The sequence below is a fragment of the Podarcis erhardii genome, assembly GCF_964252035.2.
Source record: "Podarcis erhardii genome assembly, chromosome: 1".
Lineage (NCBI taxonomy): Eukaryota > Metazoa > Chordata > Lepidosauria > Squamata > Lacertidae > Podarcis > Podarcis erhardii.
Window position 1 is genome coordinate 23,137,201 of NC_138497.1, and position 23,654 is coordinate 23,160,854.

The 23,654-nt window shown below is 41.1% G+C and overlaps 1 protein-coding gene across 1 annotated transcript; it reads right to left on the reverse strand.

The window, feature by feature from the left end:
* Nucleotides 1-1,619: 1,619 nt before the first annotated feature.
* CPSF2 (cleavage and polyadenylation specific factor 2) lies at nucleotides 1,620-23,620 on the reverse strand. The gene is made up of 15 exons (XM_081860418.1): nucleotides 23,484-23,620; nucleotides 20,994-21,147; nucleotides 19,584-19,743; nucleotides 19,357-19,462; nucleotides 18,714-18,843; nucleotides 14,918-15,033; nucleotides 13,531-13,718; nucleotides 12,651-12,941; nucleotides 11,903-12,003; nucleotides 11,249-11,449; nucleotides 9,391-9,543; nucleotides 8,707-8,932; nucleotides 7,430-7,732; nucleotides 4,123-4,257; nucleotides 1,620-3,995 (listed from the first exon to the last, which is right to left on the reverse strand). Exons 2-15 carry the CDS (start codon nucleotides 21,140-21,142, stop codon nucleotides 3,903-3,905), a joined length of 2,352 nt encoding a protein of 783 aa, XP_081716544.1. The 5' UTR covers nucleotides 21,143-21,147; nucleotides 23,484-23,620; the 3' UTR covers nucleotides 1,620-3,902.
* Nucleotides 23,621-23,654: the final 34 nt, after the last annotated feature.

Below are 23,654 nucleotides of genomic sequence, written 5' to 3' on the forward strand. Positions count from 1 at the left end.
TGATGAACGCATGCAGTTTGAATGCAAGCGAAGACTAGAAGGCAGGATTTTCTTATGGAAGGTGGCCACAATATCACACACTCCTTCTGTATGGTCAATTCCCTTTCTAGGAGCGAGTTCCTCCCATTTCATCACAACTGCAGCTAAGGAATATACTGGCACCAGTTTAGCAGAAGCTAATCAGTTTATTTAACCTGACCATGAACCTGGTTAAAAAGAAACAAGTTAGCCTTGGCTGTGGTTAAAGGAAGGGAGTTTGCTTTGGATGGGAGCACATAATTCTGCCTTTGGTTCTCTTAAAAGACAACTTTAAGGAAGGCCAGTTACGGTACATCTTTACCAATCTTGCAAGAGGCTTCCTCCTGAATATTACATTTTGTTTCGGGATCATTTAAACCTGCAACCCGATGCACAGCGAACTGATGTGATAGTACGATTTATGCCCACACAGAGAGATGAAAACAAGTTAGTACACTAAGTGCCTCAACCGTTCTTCCATATTTGCTTTGTTTCGTTAATTAAACGCAATATTATTAAGTCCTGGCTGTATAGAAAGCTGTATACAGAAAAAGTACAATAGGTGCATACCTGAAGAGGTTTGTGATGGCATCATGTGGTCACTGGGTTGGACTATGGCTGAATCCTGGTGATAAAAACAGGAGCGAAAAACCCCCAGAACAGGCAGCTCTGGGAGCCTGCGGGGCTGGGGTCGGGGGAAGCCCGAGCTTGCCCCTCCCCCAGCCCCCAGAACGGGTCCCAGAGCAATGCCGAAGCTACGCACAGCTTCGGCATCGCTCTGGGAGCTTGCGGGGATGGGGGAGGGGGAAGCCCGCCGCCAGCCTCCAAACCACGTCGGGAGACACTTATGTCCCCAGAGCTTGTGGGGCTGGCGGCAGGGAAAAGGGGGCTTCTCCCCCCCCCCCGCAGCCTCCAAACCACGTCGGGAGACAGTGGGATGGCGCGCTGCACCTCCCCACTGTCCCCCAAGCTTGCGGGGCTGGCGGCAGGGAGAAGCACACTTCTCCCCACCGCCAGCCTCCAAACCAGGTCGGGGGGCAGTGGGATGGTGGCGTTCTGCCTCCCCGCTGTCCCCCAGCTTGTGGGGCTGGCGGTGGGGCTATCCTGAAGCCTGGAGAGCAAGAGGGGTCGGTGTGCACCGACCCCTCTCGCTCTCCAGGCTTCAGCGAAAGCCTGCATTCGCCCCATAGGACGCACACACATTTCCCCTTCATTTTTGGAGGGGAAAAAGTGTGTCCTATAGGGCGAAAAATACGGTATTTCCCAAAGAGCTTTTCACTCCTGCCTTCATCACCAAGATGGAATTGAAACCAGTGACTACATGATGCCAGTAATAAATCTGCACCAGTAACAGTAAACATTTGTCAGAAAATCCTTGCATCATTAAGTAAACTGTCAAATGAATTAAAAGCCCATATTAAATTAGGAGACTTGTTTGAGAAATGAAGTACAACTGGAGAGTTTATATTTAACAAAGCACAATATATTTAAAAAACCCCTCATGTTTCCACCTAAGGATTAAGATAGAAATACACAACCTCTATTCATTAATAAAAAACAACCTCTATTCATTAATAAAAAACAACACCTCAGGTATAAAATTAAGTTTCAGAAATGCCAGTAACTTTTAATTCATAATTTAGTTGCCAACTTAAAGAACATGTTACATATTTTTAAAAGTACTTTTCATTGAGATAACAATCAAAAAGTGGATGAAAACTGATCTAATATTGCAACTGTACAGAGGTGAAGGCCCTCGGCCTGCATTAGATAAAAATGCCATAACAGATCTGAATGTTGGGGGGTGGAAATGCTACACTGCAGGGGTAGCCAACGTGGTTCCCTCCTAATGTTTGGATTACGACCTCCACACTCCCACACCCCATGATCACTGGCCATGCTGGATGGGGCAGATGGCAGCACAACATCTGAAAAGCAATGTGTAGGTAACCCCTGCTATGGTGAAATACATTTAAGAACCAAATATATTTCATTCAGGCTGCCTGCTACTAAAATAACATTGTTCCTGGAAAGGATTAATATGTGACACTATAGTCACAACTTGGAAGTTGAACAGAATCCGTTCCAAAATGTTCAGAAACCAAAGCGTGGCTTCTGATTGGCTGCAGGAAATCAGACGTTCGGCTTCCAAAAATAGTTTGCAAACCGGAACACTCACTTCTGGGTCTGCGGCATTCTGGAGCCAAAACGTTCGAGAACTAAGCTGTTCGAAAACCAAGGTATGACTGTACTAGAATGGAAGTAGTGAAACCAGTATGTTCTTGCACAACACGAAAACGTTTCTATTTAAACTGAGAAGAGTTCAGCAATTATCATGTTGCCTAAAGTGCTGCAGTGGTATAAAAAGTTCGCTTGCCAAAATGTCCCCATCTATCTTTTAAAACACATTCGGTCCAATGTTAACCTGGCAACCCTATATCCAAATGGACAAAAATAGAGAGAGAGGAACATATTTATCCCCCACCCCGGAACATAATTAAATGTAGAATACTGTGGCTTGGATTCAAAGAACCATGAGTGGAAGCAGAAAATGAATCAGCGCTGATCCTTGAACTTTCACCCAAGCAGTAGTGGAAGTACTGTGCCACAATGTATCCGAAGTGAATGAAATTTAGGCTATGACACAGAAACTCTGTTGGGCCATAAGAAGGTATTGAGAAGAGTTTCTGCAGAGGCTTGTGCATTTGGAAAAAACTGCTCCGGATTTGGAATCACTTCTCTTTTGCAACACTGGAATCGGCCAGGGCCAGCTCAAGACATTTTGCTGCCCGTGGTGAAAGACAAGATGGCGCCCAGCCCCACATTCCTGTTAGCCATTCTACATATAAAAGCCACTTTGGCTTCCTTCAACCTTGGCAACAGGGCAGCAACCTCTACTGCACCTGATGGCAGCAGGCTAGCTTAGGGGGTGCAGGACAGGCCCTCTGGCGCACAGATCATGGCACCTCCTGAGTAGCAGCCTAACTCTACCTAATTATAGTGGTAGCACTCAATTCTGTGAATGGAACAGGCTTTTTGTTAGTGGAAAAGCAACTCTCTCTCTATGTATTTGTGTGTGTGTGCATAAATTTATAGATATATACCCACACCAATATATCTAGCATACATTTTCAAAACGGTGGTGGCAGTCATTTGAAGTCACTGTAATTTGCTTTCTGCACATATAATTTTTCATAAGTGTCCAGTTGGTTAGTAACAATAATGGCTGAATTGATTAACCAAACACTGAAGAAATATACACTGAAAGCATTACCAAGAAATACTTTTAATTTCTTGGTGATTTCTCATATCCTGGGGAGGAAACTATTAACAAGAAACAGACTAACTGTCAATGGTCTATCGTATTTGGTTTTACCAAAACAGTAAATGTACAATTCTCTCACCAAAAAAATCAAGGGAGGAAATATTTTAATTGCAAAATAGGAAAACTGATATCTAACATTAACTTTTAATGTTTTACATTCTTAAATAGTCTGGATCCAGCCCATTAAGGAAAAGTTAGTTATACCTAGCTCCCATTGAAATCAATGGAGTTAAGTTCATAATGTCTTAACCTAAGTGCAACTAACTTAATCTGGATAAAACTCATTTTTTATACAGTTCTCATAAGAATATCTGCAAATGAAATATTGTGAAACAATCTAACAGGTATTTTCTAACAAAAATCTGAAAAATAAAACTGGCAAAATGTACAGGAGACCTATACAGCTACCTTATCTTTAATATATCCAATATTGTTCCAATGCTGGGTTCCTCTGCTGGAAACCTTTGGTAATGGCTGGTAAATTGCCCTTACAAACGTGTGCCACAAAAGGATTCCATAAAAATAAAATGTCCATATCTATTATATTTACAGTCCTCCTTTAGACAATGGCATATTGTTCATATAAAAGGCCTCTAATTTTATAGAAATCTTCACAGAGACAGCCCTCCAATCCAATGCGTCCAGTTTCAGTCTGCAAGAAAACATGTTACATCCAATTACTTAGAGACTGTACAGAGATTTGCTATGATTGGCACATAAAAGCAAGCAAACACACACACACACACACACACAGAGAGAGAGAGAGAGCGCGCGCTTACCCTGCGAACAGCCACCAAGTTGTTACATACGAGAACCCCTCCTACAAACTCAGCTTGAATTCCTTCTCGCAAGAGAACTTGCTTAAAATCAGAAAGTCTTGGCTCATTCATGAAGACAGACTGATGTCCAAGAACCTTTTGTGAAGGTGCAAAACAGAAGTTAATTAACAGATTTAGAAGGGGGAAAAGAGTGAAAGATGAAAATACAAGCATCAAAATCATTTCATATTATAAGTGGTAAGATTCAACCGCAAGTAAATGAGATCATGTGCAATCTACCCATTTAACAATTATGTCCTGCGTTGGATTCACAGGACAAAGCCCACTAGGAATCTGTCCCCCACAAAGACCTCAGTGCAATGCATGGAACTCCCATAGGACCATAAGCACCACAGAAGTGCCCAGTGCTTTGTACCAACAGCATAGCTGTCAACTTTTCCCTTTTCTTGCGAGGAATCCTATTCAGAATAAGGGAATTTCCCTTTTAAAAAGGGAAAAGTTGACAGCTATGCAACAGTCCTTTCATGGCACAATTAGAAGACTAAAGTTCTGCTTTCAGACTTGCAACTGTGTGCAAGGAGAAGATGATCATTATTATTCTCTTCATCAGTTTACTAATCGCCTTCTTAAAAACTGTGTGATTTACACATATAATTAAAAACAGTTAAAAAACAACAACAGCAAATGCACTTAAAACTAGACAGAACCAGCTGGCCCTTCCTGGTTTTGATAAATAGCAAGGTAGCTTATACACAACCATGCTGTTTATCATATGTTCATGAAGTAAACTGATTCTGTACTGTTTTGTGTAATTTATTTGACTTTGCAATACGAGATTTTTTTAAAAGTCACTTCATAGTCACAAAAGAATCAAAGCTGAGTGCACAACAGAAATCAATATATAATACAATGTATTAATAAGCAAATAAAAGCCTATTAAATTAAATTAAAAACAAGAGCATTATTGTGTTCCAAAATCAACAGTAACCAGACCAAGATTATCCTTCTGGGAGGCCTGGCGGAATAAAAAATTATTGAAAAGCTGCTGAAATCCCAAAAGTGTCAGCTTCTGTCTGATGTCAAACAGAAGTGTGTTTCACAACACTGGGGCTGCTATGCTAAAAGTCCTGGTGCTCCATGTCGCCAGAGCAGAACTCGGCTATATAAGAATACAAGTGCCTGCTGCAAGAGTGTTGTTAGCCCAGAAATGGAAACAAGAAGAAATTCCGACGAAAGAAGAATGGCAGACAAAATTAATGGACTATGCAGAATTGGACAAAATGACAGGAAGGATTCGAAACCTGCGGGACCAGAGATTTACAGAAGACTGGAAGAAGTATATGAATTATTTGAAGAGCAACTGTAATCAACAAATTACGCTAGTAGGACTACAAGACGTTTTGTAAGGAGAAATATACAAAGTGTTACAAAGTAGAAAAAGATTGGTTATGAGTTTGAAATGTAATAGGGAAGATAAGAAATGCATACTGAGAGATTAGATTGGAAAATTTTCAGACAGGATTGATGGAAGTCAAAATTTGAATAAGATGTAGAAGTATGTTTAATTACTGTTGAAAATGATATGTTAAAAAAACTACTACTACTACTACTACTAATAATAATAATAATAGAATACAAGTGCCTCTCCCAATTACTGCAGTGATTGCACAGATATATAAGGGCAAGGCCATTTATCAAGTACCCAGGCTGCATATATAAGAGCTCAATAAACAAATAAATCCCTGAATTCTAACACTGAAGAACATGAGTCATATCCAAAGTTAACCATACTTGGTAAAGGTAAAGGGACCCCTGACAATTAAGTCCAGTTGCGAACGACTCTGGGGTTGCAGCGCTCATCCTGCTTTACAGGCCGAGGGAGCCGGCGTTTGTCCGCTTCCGCAGACAGTTTTTCCGGGTCATGTGGCCAGCATGACTAAGCCGCTTTTGGCGAAACCAGAGAAGCGCACAAAAACACCGTTTACCTTCCTGCCAGAGCGGTACCTATTTATCTACTTGCACTGCGTGCTTTCAAAATGCTAGGTCGGCAGGAGCTGGGACAGAGCGACGGGAGCTCACCCCATCGCAGGGATTCGAACCACCGACCTTCTGATCGGCAAGTCCTAGGCTCAGTGGTTTAACCCACAGCGCCACCCACGTCCCTTAACCATACTTGGTAGTCCCACTGAAATTGATATATCTCAGTGGGTCAACTCTTAAGTGTACCTTATTTGGATATCAAGAATCTCCTCTGCATACAAGGTAACAATGCAAAGCAATATTTATGTGAGCTGTTTATATCCCACCCAACTTGCAGAGAAGTAAATAAAAGCTTTGCTTTTAGAATGGGAGGTGAAAGATGAGGAGGTGAAAGAAGTAATGATTAAGTGGGCAAAATATCTGGGTAAAAATATCCAATTATTAGCATGGGAAAGATTATGGAATAAGGAATGGAAATTTATGGCCTGTTATACATTAAAGGAAAATCTTTTGAAGACATTCTACAGGTGGTATATAACTCCCGCAAACTATCCAAAATGTACAAAACGAGATCTAATACTGGCTGGAGGTATAAACAGGCAGAAGGGACACTTCCACATGTGGTGGGGTTGCAAAAGAAATTAAGATCTTTTGGGATATTATATATGAGGAGTTGAAAAAAATGTTTAAGCAAACCTTCATAAAGAAACCAGAAGCTTTCATTTTGGGTATTTTAGATTCAGATATCCCAAATGAAATATTCTTATAAATATTCTTATATGCTACAACTGCAGCAAGAATATTAATAGCTAGAAATTGGAAAAGTGAGTTAGTACCAACAAAAAAGGAATGGCAGGATAAATTATTTGAATATCTCGAATTGGCAAAAATGACAGAGAAAATTAGGAGGCAGTCTAACCAAAAGTTCCAAAAGGAATGGGAAATGTATAGAGATTACTTTAAAAACAGCGCCCCCCAAGTCAAAACCTGGATTTGCTTTAATTTTCCCAAACCATAATATGGATTATAAGTATAGTATGTCGAAAACAGTAGAAATGATAAAAGCAGCAGTTTAACAAACAGACAAAATGGACCTGCTTTCAGGAAGATGGAAGTCTGTCAGAGAAGAAAAGGAATTGGGAATAAAGAATACGGTGACATAAGTCCATGTGTAAGAACTTATGGATTTATGGTTGTATGTATGTTTCTTGTTGTTGTTTTTTGTCATTTTAATATTTTGGTTACTTTATTGTATGTGTTTATCAAGAAAGAAAACTAATAAAAAGCATTTAAAAAAAAAGCTTAGCTGAGGAACTAGTTTTTCTACCTCATTCGGTGGCAGGGGTTCCAAAGTAGGAATGATCTCACTTTCCTCGCATATTTCTTTGTCATCATCTCCGAAAAGACTCTTGATGGCCTTCTGCTGTGCAACAGCACTAGAATCCGACGAGGGTGCATCCACTTGCATCTCTGAATCTTCTCCATCATCTCTCAGTTCCCCTTCTTCCAAAATCACCCCCGTGTCCACTTTTGATACCCGCATGTCCAGGACTCCATCTACCCATGCCAGTTCAGCATCTTTGGCTTTACAAAACTGAAGGGAACTGACCAGCGAGTCCTTTAACCTGACCTAATCACAAATAAGTATATAAAATAAATACTGAAACAGATGAACCACAGAGTCTGTTTTATATACATTACATTCAGTATCATTACATGCTTGGAGTCAACAGGAAGTCACGCTGTTAAGAAGAGAACTTTATGGACGACGTATCATAGCACTTTTATAATCATGGTACTGGTGTGGGGGGACAAAACAGCTCAGGGAGGAAATAAGTAAGACTTTCCAAGAACGTGGAAATGAATGGTGAAAATTGGACAAGTAGACTATCAGTAAATCACATAACATAACCAAAAGTTTTTGTTCCTAGTGTTATGGGCATAAGACTTTTATGCAATTTAGGCATGTATACTTTAATTATCATTTCCACCACCAAGTTATCTTGATGATTTACAAGTTGTGTTTCTTGTTGCATATAGGCAAGATTTTTCCCCAGTCTTTGCAACTCCTTTTCTTCTGTATAATGGAGTCAGGTAGACAGCTGTGTACCAACAGCAACCAGCTACTTAGAGGCTCCCAAAGAAAATACCATATAGGGGACTTTGAGAAGGGGGAAAACGGCTTGAGGTGAAAAGCTTGTGTTAGCTTTGTTCTCACCAAAGGAAATGTAGCTACACAGACACACACACACACACACACTTCCTTATTCTTGAATAGAATACAGCAGCCTTGCAGGTTTATGCAAAACCCTTTTCTAGCCCACAAAGTGTTAACTATCTTTTCTCAATAAACCAGCATGTCACAGGCAAGCATAAACAGTATTTCTGATTAGGTACTTGATTAGAAGGAATTAGTACTTCTACTGCAGGTTGGCTAGTCGTTATTCTTATTTTTATTTATTTGATTTATATACCGCCCTTCCTCAAAAGATCTCAGGGAAGTTCATAAGATTAAATTAAATACAAGCTAGGAATACAACAATACAAGTTTTTATGAGGATAGTTGCCAATTATTATTTTTTTTACCCAATTCTACAATCTTACCTGGTATATGTGAGTCTCACTGGTTGCATCTATGGTTTCATGCAATTTAGGCATGTATACTTTAATGTCCTTTCCACCAAAAGCTCTACAGGATTCTGCAAGATCTTGGCTGGCCTCAGGGGGCCCATGGACAATGATCAATTGCCGCGGCTTCATCTGATTAATTATTTTCTTAATGGAGTCCCCATCTGAGCGCCCTTCATAGTCTATGTATGTAACACGAGCTCTAAAATGCAACGTAAGGAGAAAAACAAGTTGCTATTTTTTGTAGCTGCAAAATAATATGCAAGCAAATAATGCAAATAATATGCAAGCAAAGCATTCCCTTGAGAAAAAGTTTGGAAATGTTCACAATTCATTCTGCTAAACAGGGTTAGGTTGGCACCATTACTGAACTTTAACAGAATGATTCAACATTTCACTTCAAAGGGGGCTTCGTTTTCTTAATATGTACATTATGTTGTTAAACATATAGAATAAGCCATCAACACAATTTCTTTCATATATCTTTGAGCGTGAAAATCTAGATGGTGTGATCTGATAAGATTAGGAATGGGGATTTTTTTCCAGCCCAAGTTATCAGGCAGTCTCAGTTGGTAAAAGGTGACAGATTGCAATGAACTAACCATCACTACTCATCTGCCAATAGCGCCCTCCAGCTGCAACTAACAATAAGACACTCACTTTATTTCCATTGATTCTGTTGCTGAAATGCATTTGGTCGGAACATCTGATAAATCCTGGTCCATAGGTTCCTCTCCATTTGTAAGTCCAGATTCTAATTTGTTCTTTTCTTCTTCTGTTGCCTGAAGTTCTGGAACGAGGAAATCCTCTGGTCTAAACAAAGGATTGTTGTCAATTCTTAATTAGGGGAATGCTAAGGAAACATCTATGGTGAAGGAAGACAATATACGTAATAGCTATTCTCTAAATGAAGAGAAACAGATTTAACAACATCAAAGCTCAAAAAAGGACCACTGATACGCATCCAGAAATCTAAGGAAGAGGCTCAACAAATGTCCTTTTAAAGAAAGTTTTGCCGATTTTGGAATTATATTGAAAAATATGCTTTCTTTGCGGCATATTTTAAAAGGAAGATAAGACATCTGGAGGTTCGTGGGTTTCACATCCCTGGTTGAATGCGAATGAGCAATGTGCTAGTGTCTGCTGCTCCAAAGTCCTGACTTAGCCATGCCAGGGAGGAAACAAATCAGGTAACTTAGCTTTATACACAAACCAGCACTCATTGTTTGTTTCTCTCCAAACAAGCTATGAACGGAAGCTAGGGTGGTTTGTTCTTGGCTTACTGCTTCGGTGTAGTTTTTGTGTGATTATAGTACTAGCACTTGGGAATAAAGGCAACTGGTGTATACTAGGTCAGAGCACTGGCACATCCGGTGCCTGGGGTAAAATCCTAAGAAAACCTCAACAACTTCAATCAATCCTTAAAAAAGCTCAACAACTTTGGGGTAAAATCCTAAAAAAAAAGTAAACAACTTTAATCCTAAAAAAAAGTAAACAACTTCAGTTGGCCCTTTGGTCAGCCCTCACTTCATCAAATCTGGCCCTCTCTGAAAAAAGCTTGGACACCCCCGCTCTAGGGTTTCAGACAGGAATATCGCCCAACCCTACCTGGAAATACTGGGGAATGAACCTGATTGCAAGGCAGATGCTCTGCCAATGAGCTATGGCCCTCTGTTTGGGGGAAGCAAACCACAAGTGCTGGTTTGGACATAACATTAAGGCAGCCTCTGATTTGCTCCCCCCCCCCAGCCCAGCCCGGCAAGTCAGGAGTGGAGTGGTGAATTTTGACTAGAGTAGACAATAATGTGGAACCTATGGACCTTCAGATGTTGTTAAGACTCCAATTTCCATCAGCCCCAGCCAGAATAGCCAACAGCCAGGGATGATGGGAGTTATAGTTCAGCAACATCTGGAGAACCACAGGCATGGCATCCCTGGATTAAACCATATTAACTATGGTTTGCCATCCCTGGTTTAATGTTAAGTGTGAACCAGGCAAACGTTCAATTCTCTTACTTTTAGCACAAGGAAATAATAAAGAACTTAAAGAACCCAGACAATAAAAGATCAATTAGAGTAAAGCAAAGCAGTACACAGCTTAATATACTCTCTTTAGATATAACAAACATTAAATATCTAAAGAGATGACCTCTCAACTTAATGACCATAATTCAGTGTTGTACATTCTTAAATACTATTAGATGCCCCTCAAACCAGTGTGTGTGTGTGTGTGTGTGTGTGTGTGTGTGTGTGTGTGTACACACAGATAATTGCAACCTAAACAGAAAAACTGGAATCATCCAGACAATTATCAATGTCGTGAATCTAGTCAGGGATGTCTGGAATTTCAACTCTGCACATAATCTTTGTTTTTCCTCTTGGTATGCCTCAGTGAGGCTCCCAGCTGAAAGGCTCCCCTAAATTTAAAATGGGCACCTATTACCTTGGCGCACATTTAATTTTAAACACTAATTATTATTAACACTTATTATAATATTATCTCTTCTCTCCCACGTACTTGATAATCTCTCCATATTCATCCCATTTAATTCTCTCTTCTGGAGCTGGAAACATAGGGTAGGACTTTTTGGCCTGTTTGAAGAAGCTTCCTTTGCGGTTGCCTTCACCTTTCATCATAAGGTCATGCTTAGTTTTATGAACAGATGGTTGATCAACGTCCTCTTCAGCATCACTGTCATCGCTGGAATCAATATCTGCCCTAGAATGTGAGCCGAAAATAGAGTTTCATATAAACACAAGGCAAACAACACCAAAATATTATACTTCTATTCCAATCTTACAAAGTTTGGAGTGGTTCCAGGACTCTTGTCATCTGAAGACACCAGCTTGACAACTACTTAGTTCTAACAACACTACAGTACTGGGTGCTCATAAGCCCATATAGATCTATACCATTAAAAGAAGAGTATTGTGGAACATAATGGTTGAAGTTAACTGTTATGAGGAGTTGCTACTTATCTCGGGAAGCGTCAGTTTCAAGATGACTTATGATACTGCCAGAAGGCATTTATGACTGTAAGTTTCACTGAGGTTACATCAAATAAGCTTAGAATTGTTTAAAGTGTTTTTTCCTTGGTGCTGTAGAAATGGCAAAGTAGCAGTATTTGAGTATTTGCTCAAAAGGCCATTTGCAACCACCACAGGTACTCACTCTTTGGACTGTTCTAACTTTTTGGCCGCCTCTTTCTTCAGTTTTTCTTTCTCCAGGTATTCCTCAAGTTCCTTCCCTTCCAGTTTCACTCTTTTCCTCAGCTAAAAGAAAAGCATGTGCAAATAAGGGGCATGTTTGCTGACATAAGCAGCAACCTTTTATCATGAGTTCTCAACACATTTCCTAAAGAGTGATAAACATTATAGATTCAAGTAGAAACTTCAGACCACCAGAAGGCATCATATTTGCAATGTCACATATTTGAAAAACGCAAAGTTTAATCTAATAGTTGGTCTTCAAGATGAATCTTCCACATCCACTGGCATTCATCTGTCTTGGGAGACAATGAAAAAGTGTGCCTTCTTTGTAATAAAAAAATAGCTGAACAATTAATGGAAAATCATGCACATTTCCAAACATATGTCTAGTGAATGCATACATTACTGTCTTAAGTATACACACGGAGAGAAATAATGCTCGAAACTGGCCTAAAAGTTCCCAAGTGTTGTCACATATTTTTATGATCTTACTAAAACACTAATTTACCATACATGATTTTACTCGTTTTCTTTAAAGAAGTGAGGGGGAAAGAGTATTTCCTTCTCATCAATGAATAAAGATGGGTATTCTTTTCATCAGTATTTTCCCTTGGTAATATAAGCAAGGGAACATAAGTTGGTCAACATAAGCAAGCAAAATTCCCGAGACAGTCAGTATGACTGCAGTCTCCTGGAACAAATTTTCTTACCTCTATATCTGTAACTTTTTCAGAGGGATGATCTATTAGGAAACGTGCTAGTGTGCCAGGAGTAGTTCTATATGTTAAAATTATAGAGTTTTTAGGATCCTGGCACCATTGTATAAAGAGATCTCTTGAAAACCCACATTCCAGATCTGGTTGGCTGGCAAGGACAACTTTGGGACTAGGAACCCGCGCCAAATCTGCAAGCCCGTGACAGAGAGAGAGATGGCGAAACTGAAAAGGATTGTTCCTCTTATCTTCAAAGCATCTCATCAGTTTGTCGCTCATCCATTCAACCTGTAGGTAGAAAGGGGGAAAAGCAAGTTGTACTGAGTTGCAACACCTATGTAGCAAAGAGTGCTTAAATGGTGCTTAAATAGTACTTGCAAATGTATAAAACTACCTAATACGGCATCAGACTACAGTTGTACCTTGGTTTTCAAACAGCTTAGTTCTCAAACGTTTCGCCTCCTGAACGCCGCAAACCCGGAAGTGACTGTTTCGGTTTGCAAATTATTTTTGGAAGCCGAACGTTCAACTTCCTGCAGCCAATCAGAAGCCATGCCTTGGTTTCCGAACATTTTGGAAGTCGAAAGGACTTACGGGACGGATTCCGTTCCACTTCCAAGGTACGACTGTACCGGTCTACATGCCTTAAGCACTTTCTACTCCAACTGGCTACCCCAAGTTATAGTGTAAGAAGGACTTTCCACTTGCTTTTCTCCTTGATCTTTAGTTATCCAATGTGGGATAATAGAAATACCTGTTCTGTATTAGCGCAATTCAGGTGGTTAGCAACACAGTGTTGCTGTAAAATACTATGGACATGGGCAAAGGCTTGATATAATTACAGAAGTCAGTCTAATATTCTGCTATCAAAACCAACCTGAGATTTTGAGAATTCTACAACATTGTAGCTGACATTATTTAAAAGTGCTAAAGAGTAAACTCCTAAACCGGCATCTTTTGTCCTCCATATTTGATCAAGCAGTTGGGCAAGTTCCAAAACTCGGCCTGCAGTGTCCACAGCTATTAGGACATTTCCATCACCTCTTAGTGTTTCCAAGACATTTGCTGGAGAAAAGAAAACAATGTATTAGTTTTGTGGCAGCATTTGAATCCTAATTCATACGTATATAAATCATTTCCTTTTACTAGTCAGAGGAAAACCCAATTAGCATAAGGGTTATATTTTAATCTACACGTGGCTTCCAAATCAGATTCTAATTAAATAATGGTAACTGCTTTCTCAAAAACAATATAATTTCACATCACATTACATTAAAATTGGATAAGTTTTAAAAAAATCATATTCACAACTCCATATTCAGGAAATAGTTAAATACTCCAAATTAAATTATTTTCCACAATAATTTTTTTTTTTTAAAAAAGAAATGTTTTTACACACTTCCTAGAACTCTGTAGGGAGTCTTGGGCATCACTATATGATTTATTGAATGCATTTATTTAACATATGTATCTATTTATTTAAAATATAGCACTGGGCCCACAATAGAGAAGTCCCTAGAATGTCTCCAGATTAATCTTAATTCCTGAAAAAGAGGGAATTTACAAGGAGTTGATTTTAATGTAGTGCATTAAAGGCTTTCTTTAAACACACACACAAAATATGCAATTTCAAATTAAAGTTATAATCATCTTAAGCTGTTAATTTTCTAGAAATCTACCGTATTTTTCGCCCTATAGGACGCACTTTTTCCCCTCCAAAAATGAAGGGGAAATCTGTGTGCGTCCTATGGGGCGAATACAGGCTGTCGCTGAAGCTTGGAGAGCGAGAGGGGTCGGTGCGCACCGACCCCTCTCGCTCTCCAGGCTTCAGGAAGCTATCAGCAAGCCTGGGGAGCCCTGCGGGAGTTCCCACAGGGCTCCCTAGGCTGCGGATAGCAGCCTTCTGCACGGAGTGCAGGGAGCGCTGAAGCAGAGCGCCCCGCACTTCGGGTAGACATCGGCCAGCCCCACAAGCTTGGGGGACAGCGGGGAGGCAGGTTTCCCCGACCTGGTTTTGGGGGGGAAATAAAGGGGGGAATTCCTTTATTTCCCCCCCAAAAAACTAGATGCGTCCTATGGGACAAAAAATACAGTATTCAACTGGGGTGTTTGCATGTGTGTGTCTGAAACTCACAATCTTATCCAGAGAACAAGACTATTTTTTTCTCCGTTTTTTTATTTTATTTATGAGCACCACATGTAAACTAGGTTTTAAAAATATATTAGAAACTGAATTTTCCCAGCTGCTATGGAAAAATACATACTTAGTAGCTGTTCGTCTCTTTGTTTCCGTCTTGGCTGTACATAAGTAGCATTAAAGGAATCAGTGATAAGCAAGGAAGGCCTGCTTAGCATTTCCAGGGAACATCCATTCAAATGGCTAAAAGAGAAGTTACATCAAACAATTGCAGTGCTTTAGTTAAAGAAAGGTGATGATAAAATTACATATGTAGCAGAAATTTTCTATAAAGTTAGTTTCCATAAGAACCAAATTTGCTATCACTTTAATCACAAGTACAGTGGTAGCTTGGTTGTCAAATGGCTTGGCTCTCGAACAAATCAGCTCCCGAATGCCGCAAACCTGGAAGTGAGTGTTTTGGTTTGCAAATCAAAATAAAAAAATTCCTTCCAGTAGCACCTTAAAGACCAACTGAGTTAGTTCTAGGTATGAGCTTTCGTGTGCATGCACACTTCTTCAGATACCCGTGTGCATGCACACGAAAGCTCATACCTAGAACTAACTCAGTTGGTCTTTAAGGTGCTACTGGAGGGAATTTTTTTATTTTGTTTTGACCATGGCAGACCAACACGGCTACCTATCTGTAACTTGGTTTGCAAATGTTTTTCAGAAGCCAAATGTCCGACACGACTTCCAATTGAGTGCAGGAAGTTCCTGCAGCCAACTGGAAGCCGCGCCTTGGTTTTCAAATGGTTCCAGGAGTCGAAAAGACGCCTGGAACAGATTAAGTTCGACAACTGTACACGTCATACAGCATGATTTATGTAGCGTACATTAAAACCTAGTTTTACAGGCAGAATCAGTCAATTGTTACCGCAAGGAATCTAAAATAGACATTTGGTGATATCCAACTTTGCACAAGTAATTTTCTGCTTGTGCAATGGGACTTCACCTGCCCTCTCCTTCCTTCTGCAGCCCCTCCCACCCCTGCATCAATCTGCTCTGGAGGGTCCCTCAACACTGGATAAAATTTCAAGGATGCACATGTCCTGTTGCACAAATCGAAGTCTATTGCGCTAGCAGACAGACACCACTGGATGACACCAAATGAAAATATGGGCAGAATAGCCAAGCAGAGAACAGGATAAGGAAGGATCGATGTAACTGACATACCGAAGTGTTTTAATCTATTTGCTTAGGGTAGAATCCAAGGAAATGCTAAATTAACATTCTGCCTCTGGAACAGAATTGAGAGCACAGGCACAGAGGAAGGCAGCAGGGTGAGGTGGGCTGTCATGTTGTGCATGGAGAAATCCTTGTGCTAACAGGATGGGTTAACTGAGTACTGTCCTTAAAAATGAACAAAACTACCGTATTTTTCGCTCTATAAGACGCACCAGACCACAAGACGCACCTAGTTTTTGGAGGAGGAAAACAAGAAAAAATAATATTCTGAATCTCAGAAGCCAGAACAGCAAGAGGGATCGCTGCGCGGTGAAAGCAGCAATACCTCTTGCTGTTCTGGCTTCTGGGATAGCTGCACAGCCTGCATTCGCCCCATAAGACGCACACACATTTCCCCTTACTTTTTAGGAGGAAAAAAGTGAGTCTTATAGAGCAAAAAATATGGTACTATAATCAAGACTGCAAATCATAGAATCATATACAGTGGTGCCTCGCAAGACAAAATCAATTCGTTCCGCAAGTTTTTTCTTCTTGCGAGTTTTTCGTCTTGCGAAGCATGGTTTCCCATAGGAATGCATTGAAAATCAATTAATGCGTTCCTATGGAGACCGCTTGCCAGGCTGGCGGTGCGGAGAAGGGCTTTTCTCCCCACCGCAAGCCTTCAGGACAGGTAGGGAACAGAGGGGAAGGTGCGCAGCGCTTCTCCTCTGTTCCCGGGGCTTGCGGTGGGAGGACGGTTTTTCCTCCCCACGCCAACATTCAGAACAGCATTCTGAAAGTTGGCGGTGGGAAGGAAAACCCTCCTCCCACCGCAAGTCTTCAGGACAGCCATCCGAAGGCTGGCGCGGAGAGACCTCCTCCCGCCGCCAGCCTTCGGAGCAGCCTTCCGAAGGCTGGCGACGGGAGGAGGTCTCTCCGCCCCACCGCCAGCCTTCGGAGGAGCCTTCCGAAGGCTGGCGGCGGGAGGAGGTCTCTCCGCCCCACCGGCAGCCTTCGGAGGAGGTCCGAGGACAGTGGGGAAGACGCGCTGCGCTTCCCCGCTATCCCAGAGATTTCCCTATGGGCTTTCGTCTTGCGAAGGAAGCCCATAGGGAAATTCGTTTTGCGAAGCGCCTCCAAAACGGAAAACCCTTTCGTCTAGCGGGTTTTCCGTCTTGCGAGGCGTTCGTCTTGCGGGGCACCACTGTAACTGTAGAATTGGAAGGACCTCTCCTTTCTGCACTTCTTCTTGCTTCTTGTCAGCCTTCAGTGACAATAAGCAAGATGACAATTTGAACTGAGCAATAGTCTATGTTCCATAATTTTTAAAAGTAAGACTACATATTCAGGGATTTGCACTCATTCTCATTTAAGGATCTCAACACTTATGAATATACAGTGGTACCTCGGGTTAAGAACTTAATTCATTCTGGAGGTCGGTTCTTAACCTGAAACTGTTCTTAATCTGAGGTACCACTTTAGCTAATGGGGCCTCCTGCTGCTGCCGCGCCGCCACCACGCAATTTCTGTTCTCATCCTGAAACAAAGTTCTTAATCTGAGGTACTATTTCTGGGTTAGCGGAGTCTGTAACCTGAAGCGTCTGTAACCCGAGGTACCACTGTACTTCTTAAGTTACAATTTTACAATTTACTGGTCGCCCAGAAATTTACCCATTTCCTCATTTTCACTCAGAAAAAAATAACTCTGTTCCATATGCCTTATTCTTAGTTTCTTTTTTAAAAATCAGCTGTGAACATTTCTAAGTATAAAAATAGCATTGTAATAAAACCCATGAAGAGAATTTAGAACACAGCAGCTTCCTATAAATAAAACCCAATCTATGACTCTCCATGTGAATCATACAAACTTGCATACACAAATTTTGGGATTTACATCTGTACTTAGAACATAGGTAACACTATAACAGTACTATTGATAGATGTACCAAATTATTTCAAGAAATTCAATACAAGAGACAGCTCCTCTCTCATGCAGTAGGGCAGTTTATTTTTAAATGGGATTTAAGGAAAGTGGTTTTGATTGTTTAGGCTTTGTCTTAAAACAGATAGCTAAAAATGGCATTCGCTGCTATCTAGAGAATCTTCAAGCTTTTCGCACCCATGTTACATTTCAAAATATTTTTAAAGCTTTGAGTCTTGTAATTAAAAGGGGGTTGTTTATTTCTCCAGTGAACCTTGATATTAGATTATAACCCAAGTCCACTCAATCCTTGCCACAAACTAGGAGACACTAAAAATTCTTGTTAATGATTCAGCCCTGTGAATAATCACTTATCTACAGGGACAGGAATGTTTTGCAAAATAAAGATGAGCTGGTGGTTCTTTCAGGTCACCGATATTCTACATATAATGAACCCGGGCATAATGTGTTTGCAGGCTAATACTTTCTGTAGCCTTATTTGCAATGCTCCATTAAAAAGAAGGCTGTATGGGCAAAATTTTATAATGTTCATCCACTTTTGCATCAGAACTGCCCATTTATTTTCTCACCCTGGCATCCCATCACCCCCAAAATCAGCTCCATAAAGTCCCTCAATATTTTGGGAGTGGGGGGTTGCAAGAGGGAGAACAAGATGCCCTGTTGCAGAAGTGGATGCCCACTCACACTGCACTGAATCTCTCTCGTCTTTAAAAATCAGAACCATTCAAGCAACAAAATTAACCAGCAGCAGGCAATATCAATATTGTGTACATACATCTCCCTCTTGTGGTTGAAGTCAACTGCATAAACAATTTCTTCTTCTCCATCTTTAACTATCTTCCAAATTGTTCCTCCTATCATGTGGCCTGCTGGCAATGGTGTGATGGACAAGCCATGACCTTTCCCTAAGAGAATAAAAGGCAGCCTATCAGACACAGACGAATAAAGTTTGTTGTAGAACATCGTAATCTCAGGTGAAAAGTATGGCATTAATATTTGAGTTATAGTCAAATTATAGTCACATTATTGTCAAGTTATAGTCACATTAAAATGGCATTTCACAAGCAACTTGCTCTGCAGTATTTCCCAAGGCCCTAATGAACTTTACAAAGCTGTCCTACATCTATCACAAAGAAAATGATTTGTGAACTATACTTTTATGGCAGCTAAGCCCATGAAATGCTCTAGACCTCCTAACCTTGGAGAAGTGTACAAATATTTTTTTAAAAGAAGTATGCAAGCCGAACGTTAAATCTGCTAAAACAGAGTATTCATTTTGACTAAAATTCTTCATTTGACACCCACACAACCATTTTATTTTATTTTTTCTAAAGACAGAAACATCTGGGTTTGAACAAAATGAACAGCAAATTACAGACAGTACAATGATCATTACTTTAAAATTTTTATTTCTTCACCTTTCAAATTGACAATCTGAGAAAATTTTAGTTGTTGTATTTTATCAAAAGCTGCATCCACATCATCCAAGGTAAACAAAGTGAAGTCTTCTGTATTGTGACGTGACTACCAAACAAAAGAACATGATATTATTCTTAAGATATAACAATCATATTCAGTGAGAGTTTCAGTTATGTTTGTAAAAATATAAAAAAGGAAGGGAAAATAAGTTTCAAGAGAACTATACCTGGTAGAGATCATACATAAACATTTGGCCCATTTTGTAGACAGGAATAGTTGCATAAATAGCACAATTCAACCCCATCTTTCCAACTGCATATGGGAGTGCGCCCAAGTGTAAAGGATCGGGATGTGAAAGAAGTACTGCATCAACCTGGTGAACATGTCTATAAAAGAAAAACAGTAAGGGAGAAAATCGCATGCCGTTCCATCATTTGAGAAATTGCAGTTTTAGTGACCGAAGAAAGCACATCAATGAAATATTGCACCTGCCATAGTCTTGATCCAAACTGCGGGCAGGAGCACCCTGTGAACAGTGTTTTGCCAATTTCTCCCTTTGCCCCCTGAAAACCTTTACTGCAGAATTGGGGGAATCTTCTGAAAAGCAGGAAAGCAAAAAATGACCTCCCCCTTTCTGCCACTATGATTCTCCACTGGATCAAAAGCCTCCCAAGCCATTGTTTTCACACGTTAGAATATTTCATTAAAAAAAAGCTGTGTGGCAAAAATTAAGATAAGGAACCAAATCTGTAAAAATGGGCAAGTTAACAGAGGCAAAAAGCACCTTCTTTGACCAGGCAAAGACAGGTCTTACAATCTGGCATGCAGTTGCTGTTAATGCAGAGCAATGATAATGCAAATATAAACATAAACACACTGATCCACGCAGGATTATTTGTGCGTTGAAGTACTGCACGTGCCCCAATCCAATGAGTAGAGCTCTGCATGCAGACTTTTCACACACAGAACTCTGAGCAGAGGATTTGCTTTTGCTTTCACGTGCATGGGACCCCATAGTACAGGGGTCGGCAAGGCTTACTGGCCATGGGCTGGATCACTCCCACAAAGACTGTCCATGGGCCGGACCGGCGCAGCGCGATGCTGGAAATCGCATCTGGCCATGTCTGCAGCACCGGAAATAGCTTCTGCGCTTGCCCAGACACCGAAAATCGTGCCTGCACAGAAGCAATTTTTGGCGTCTAGGCACGCGCAGAAGCAATTTCTGGTATCTGCATGTGCACAGACGCAATTTCTTGCACCACTCGGCAAGTCCCCGTGCTGTGCCGGTTTAACGCAGTGCATGGAGGACTCACCAAGTGGGCGGCTCGGTTTGGGGGCGGCTCATGGGCCAGTAAAATGGTCTTTGTGGGCCGGATCCGGCCTATGGGCTGCACGTTGCCAACCCGCCATAGTAGGTCACAAGCACTGAATAGTTGTTCCATGCCCACAGATTAGTTGGTGGAGAATTCTTCTCTCTCTCTAATCTTCTTTTTCTTGTTACTGGGCTCTATGCCTCTAAACATGTTAACTACTTATATCTCCTTATATCAGGATATAAAGCATGCAATAATTACATCTGGTTTTTAGCTTACTTGCAAAGGAATAACAGTTTAATTAAAGTCAGGTTCTAGCTTACTTCCGTAGGGAATCAATGATGTCCATAGAAAAATTCTCATCCCAGCCACAATCCAACAGAAAGCGAAATTCATCTACTTGAAGTAAATAGCACAGAGCAGATTCTTCCTGCACCCCTGAAAGGGTGGTTAGCTTGATAATTGAAGTCATTTTTCCTTCCCAAAAGAGAATAAAATGTGTTATAAAGCTGAAAAGACTTTGCCATTGCCTTCATTCATTCATAATGATAATTCGAACTTTATAACTGATCATGGTTTACTGTGAATAAAGAGCACGCCAGTTGCATGCTGCCAGACTTCTCCTATTTCATTCCTTTCATAGGACAAACAAGATAAACAAACCTGATATTGGTTTCCCATTACGCCCAGATCAGGGGATGTGACTTCTTTCCAACAAGCCATGATCTCAAGCAGAGCTTAAGCCATGGTTTGTTACTGGCTTGGTGATTAACTTGGCCAGCTTTAAAAGAGGATTAGACAAATTCATGGAGGCTAAGACAATCAATGTCTACTAGTCATGATGCCCATGTTATGCCTCCAATGTCAGAGGCAGTAAGTCTCCAAATACCAGCTGCTGTGGAGTGCAAGTGGGGAGAATTCTGCTGTGTTCAGGTCTTGCTTGTGGCTGTGAGAAGAGACTACTAGATAGGCCTCTGGTCTGATCCAGCATTGCTCTTCTTATAATATTTGTAGATTAGGGGACAAATCACACTCCCTGGGTTGGGTGTTATGGCAAGTCAAGGCTTCCTGGTCTGTTTATATTGCTTACACCAAGGGAGGTGTGAAGCATCAATGATCAGGTAGTGTGAAGAAGCATGTTACTTATTCACAGTAAGTTCACATTAAGTAAGAAAGTCTGGTTTTTCCTTACATGTGAACATGGCCATAGAGTTCTTAGCTGTATCAAGTCCTACAAATAGGAAAGATTAGAAATGTAGAACTGAAGATCCCAAATTATTATGGCTAGTGGAAAAGGATGATGGAAGTTGTAGTGCAACAGCAAATGGAGAGCTATAGGTTCCACACCCGTTTAGAGAGATATGCCATATTCAAACTGTAGTTTATGACATTGGCATGTTTTGCAAAACCATAATTCAGATTTATCAGTTTTGGATTCAGACGTAATGATAAGCTGCAACTAACTGAAAATGAACGCAGAAGGGGAACTGCACAAGTCCTCCCTCCATGCACACTTCACTTGCCCTATTATTATTATTATTATTATTATTATTAGAATTTGTTAGTCACCTCTAATCCAATAAAAATCAAATGTGTTAAGTTATAAGAATACAAAGAAGTCAAACAAATGCTCAAGTTCTACAAAAGCTAAACTGAGAAGACAGGCAATACAAAGGAACCATCTAGTTCAGTCAGCCTTCTCCAACCTGGTGCTCTCCAGGTGTTTTGGACTTCTAATAAATCTTTGTGAACTGCTTTGAGGCTCCTTTTCGTTATGCTGTATAAGGTGATTTATAAATACAATCAACTCACTAAAAATCAATCACAATTCCCATCAATCCCACTTAACGTACAATTCTGTCTTTTACTGTGAATGCTACCAGTTAAACTGCTCCCCAACCCTTGTCATGAAAATAAGGCCACTCTCCCAATAGTTTTCCTAACAAATAAAAGGGTAAAGGTAAAGGTAAAGGTAAAGGGACCCCTGACCATTAGGTCCAGTCATGACCGACTCTGGGGTTGCGGCGCTCATCTCGCTTTATTGGCCAAGGGAGCCGGCATACAGGGTCATGTGGCCAGCATGACTAAGCCACTTCTGGCGAACCAGAGCAGCTCAGGGAAACTCCCGCCAGAGCAGTACCTATTTATCTACTTGCACTTTGACATGCTTTCAAACTGCTAGGTTGGCAGGAGCAAGGACCGAGCAACAGGAGCTCACCCCGCTGCAGGGATTTGAACCGTCGACCTTCATATCGGCAAGCCCAAGAGGCTGTGGTTTAACCCACAGTGCCACCCACGTCCCTAAAAGGTTAGATGGAGCTTATTCTCTTCTCTGCCCTGGGCTCCTTTGGAAGGAAGAATACGATATATTATATGTAATCAATTAAGGAAATACCCCAGCTAAGGGTCTCCTTGGATCTGTCAGCTAGAGGATTTTTAGCTGATACGGTGATGCCACCTATTGATAATTATTTTGTTTTTATATACCAGGTCACTTATGCATTCTGATCCTTCATATATGTGTGTATACCAAGATCGTGTCTCTCAGAGACTTGGCTCAGACCCCCAGCAAAGGGTCTGGATGCGAAAGGAGAAAGGTAACGTAGGAAACCCCCCAAACTGCACAGAAGCGAGACCTTCATCCCACCACCTGCCCTGCAGTGGTAGCCCTTTCAAGTCCTCCACCAGGAGACGGCTTGAGAACTGATCATGCATGTTTCATCCTAAGCGTGTATGCGAAGCCACCTTTGGGGGAAGCGGAGGGAAGCCGGGAAGCCTCTTTGCTCCCTTCCCCAGACTCATTGCAACCTTACCTGCACGGCGGCCCCTTGTTAACTCCCGGCCCCCCTAAAACCTAGTGGAAGCCTGGAGGAGAATGGGGGAAAAGCGAGGGACTCTTTACTCAGCCACACTCAGCCCCTTCAGCGGCCGCCGCCATTTTGGCCCGAGAGGAAACAACCGGCGAGCGCGCCGAAAGAGGCGGA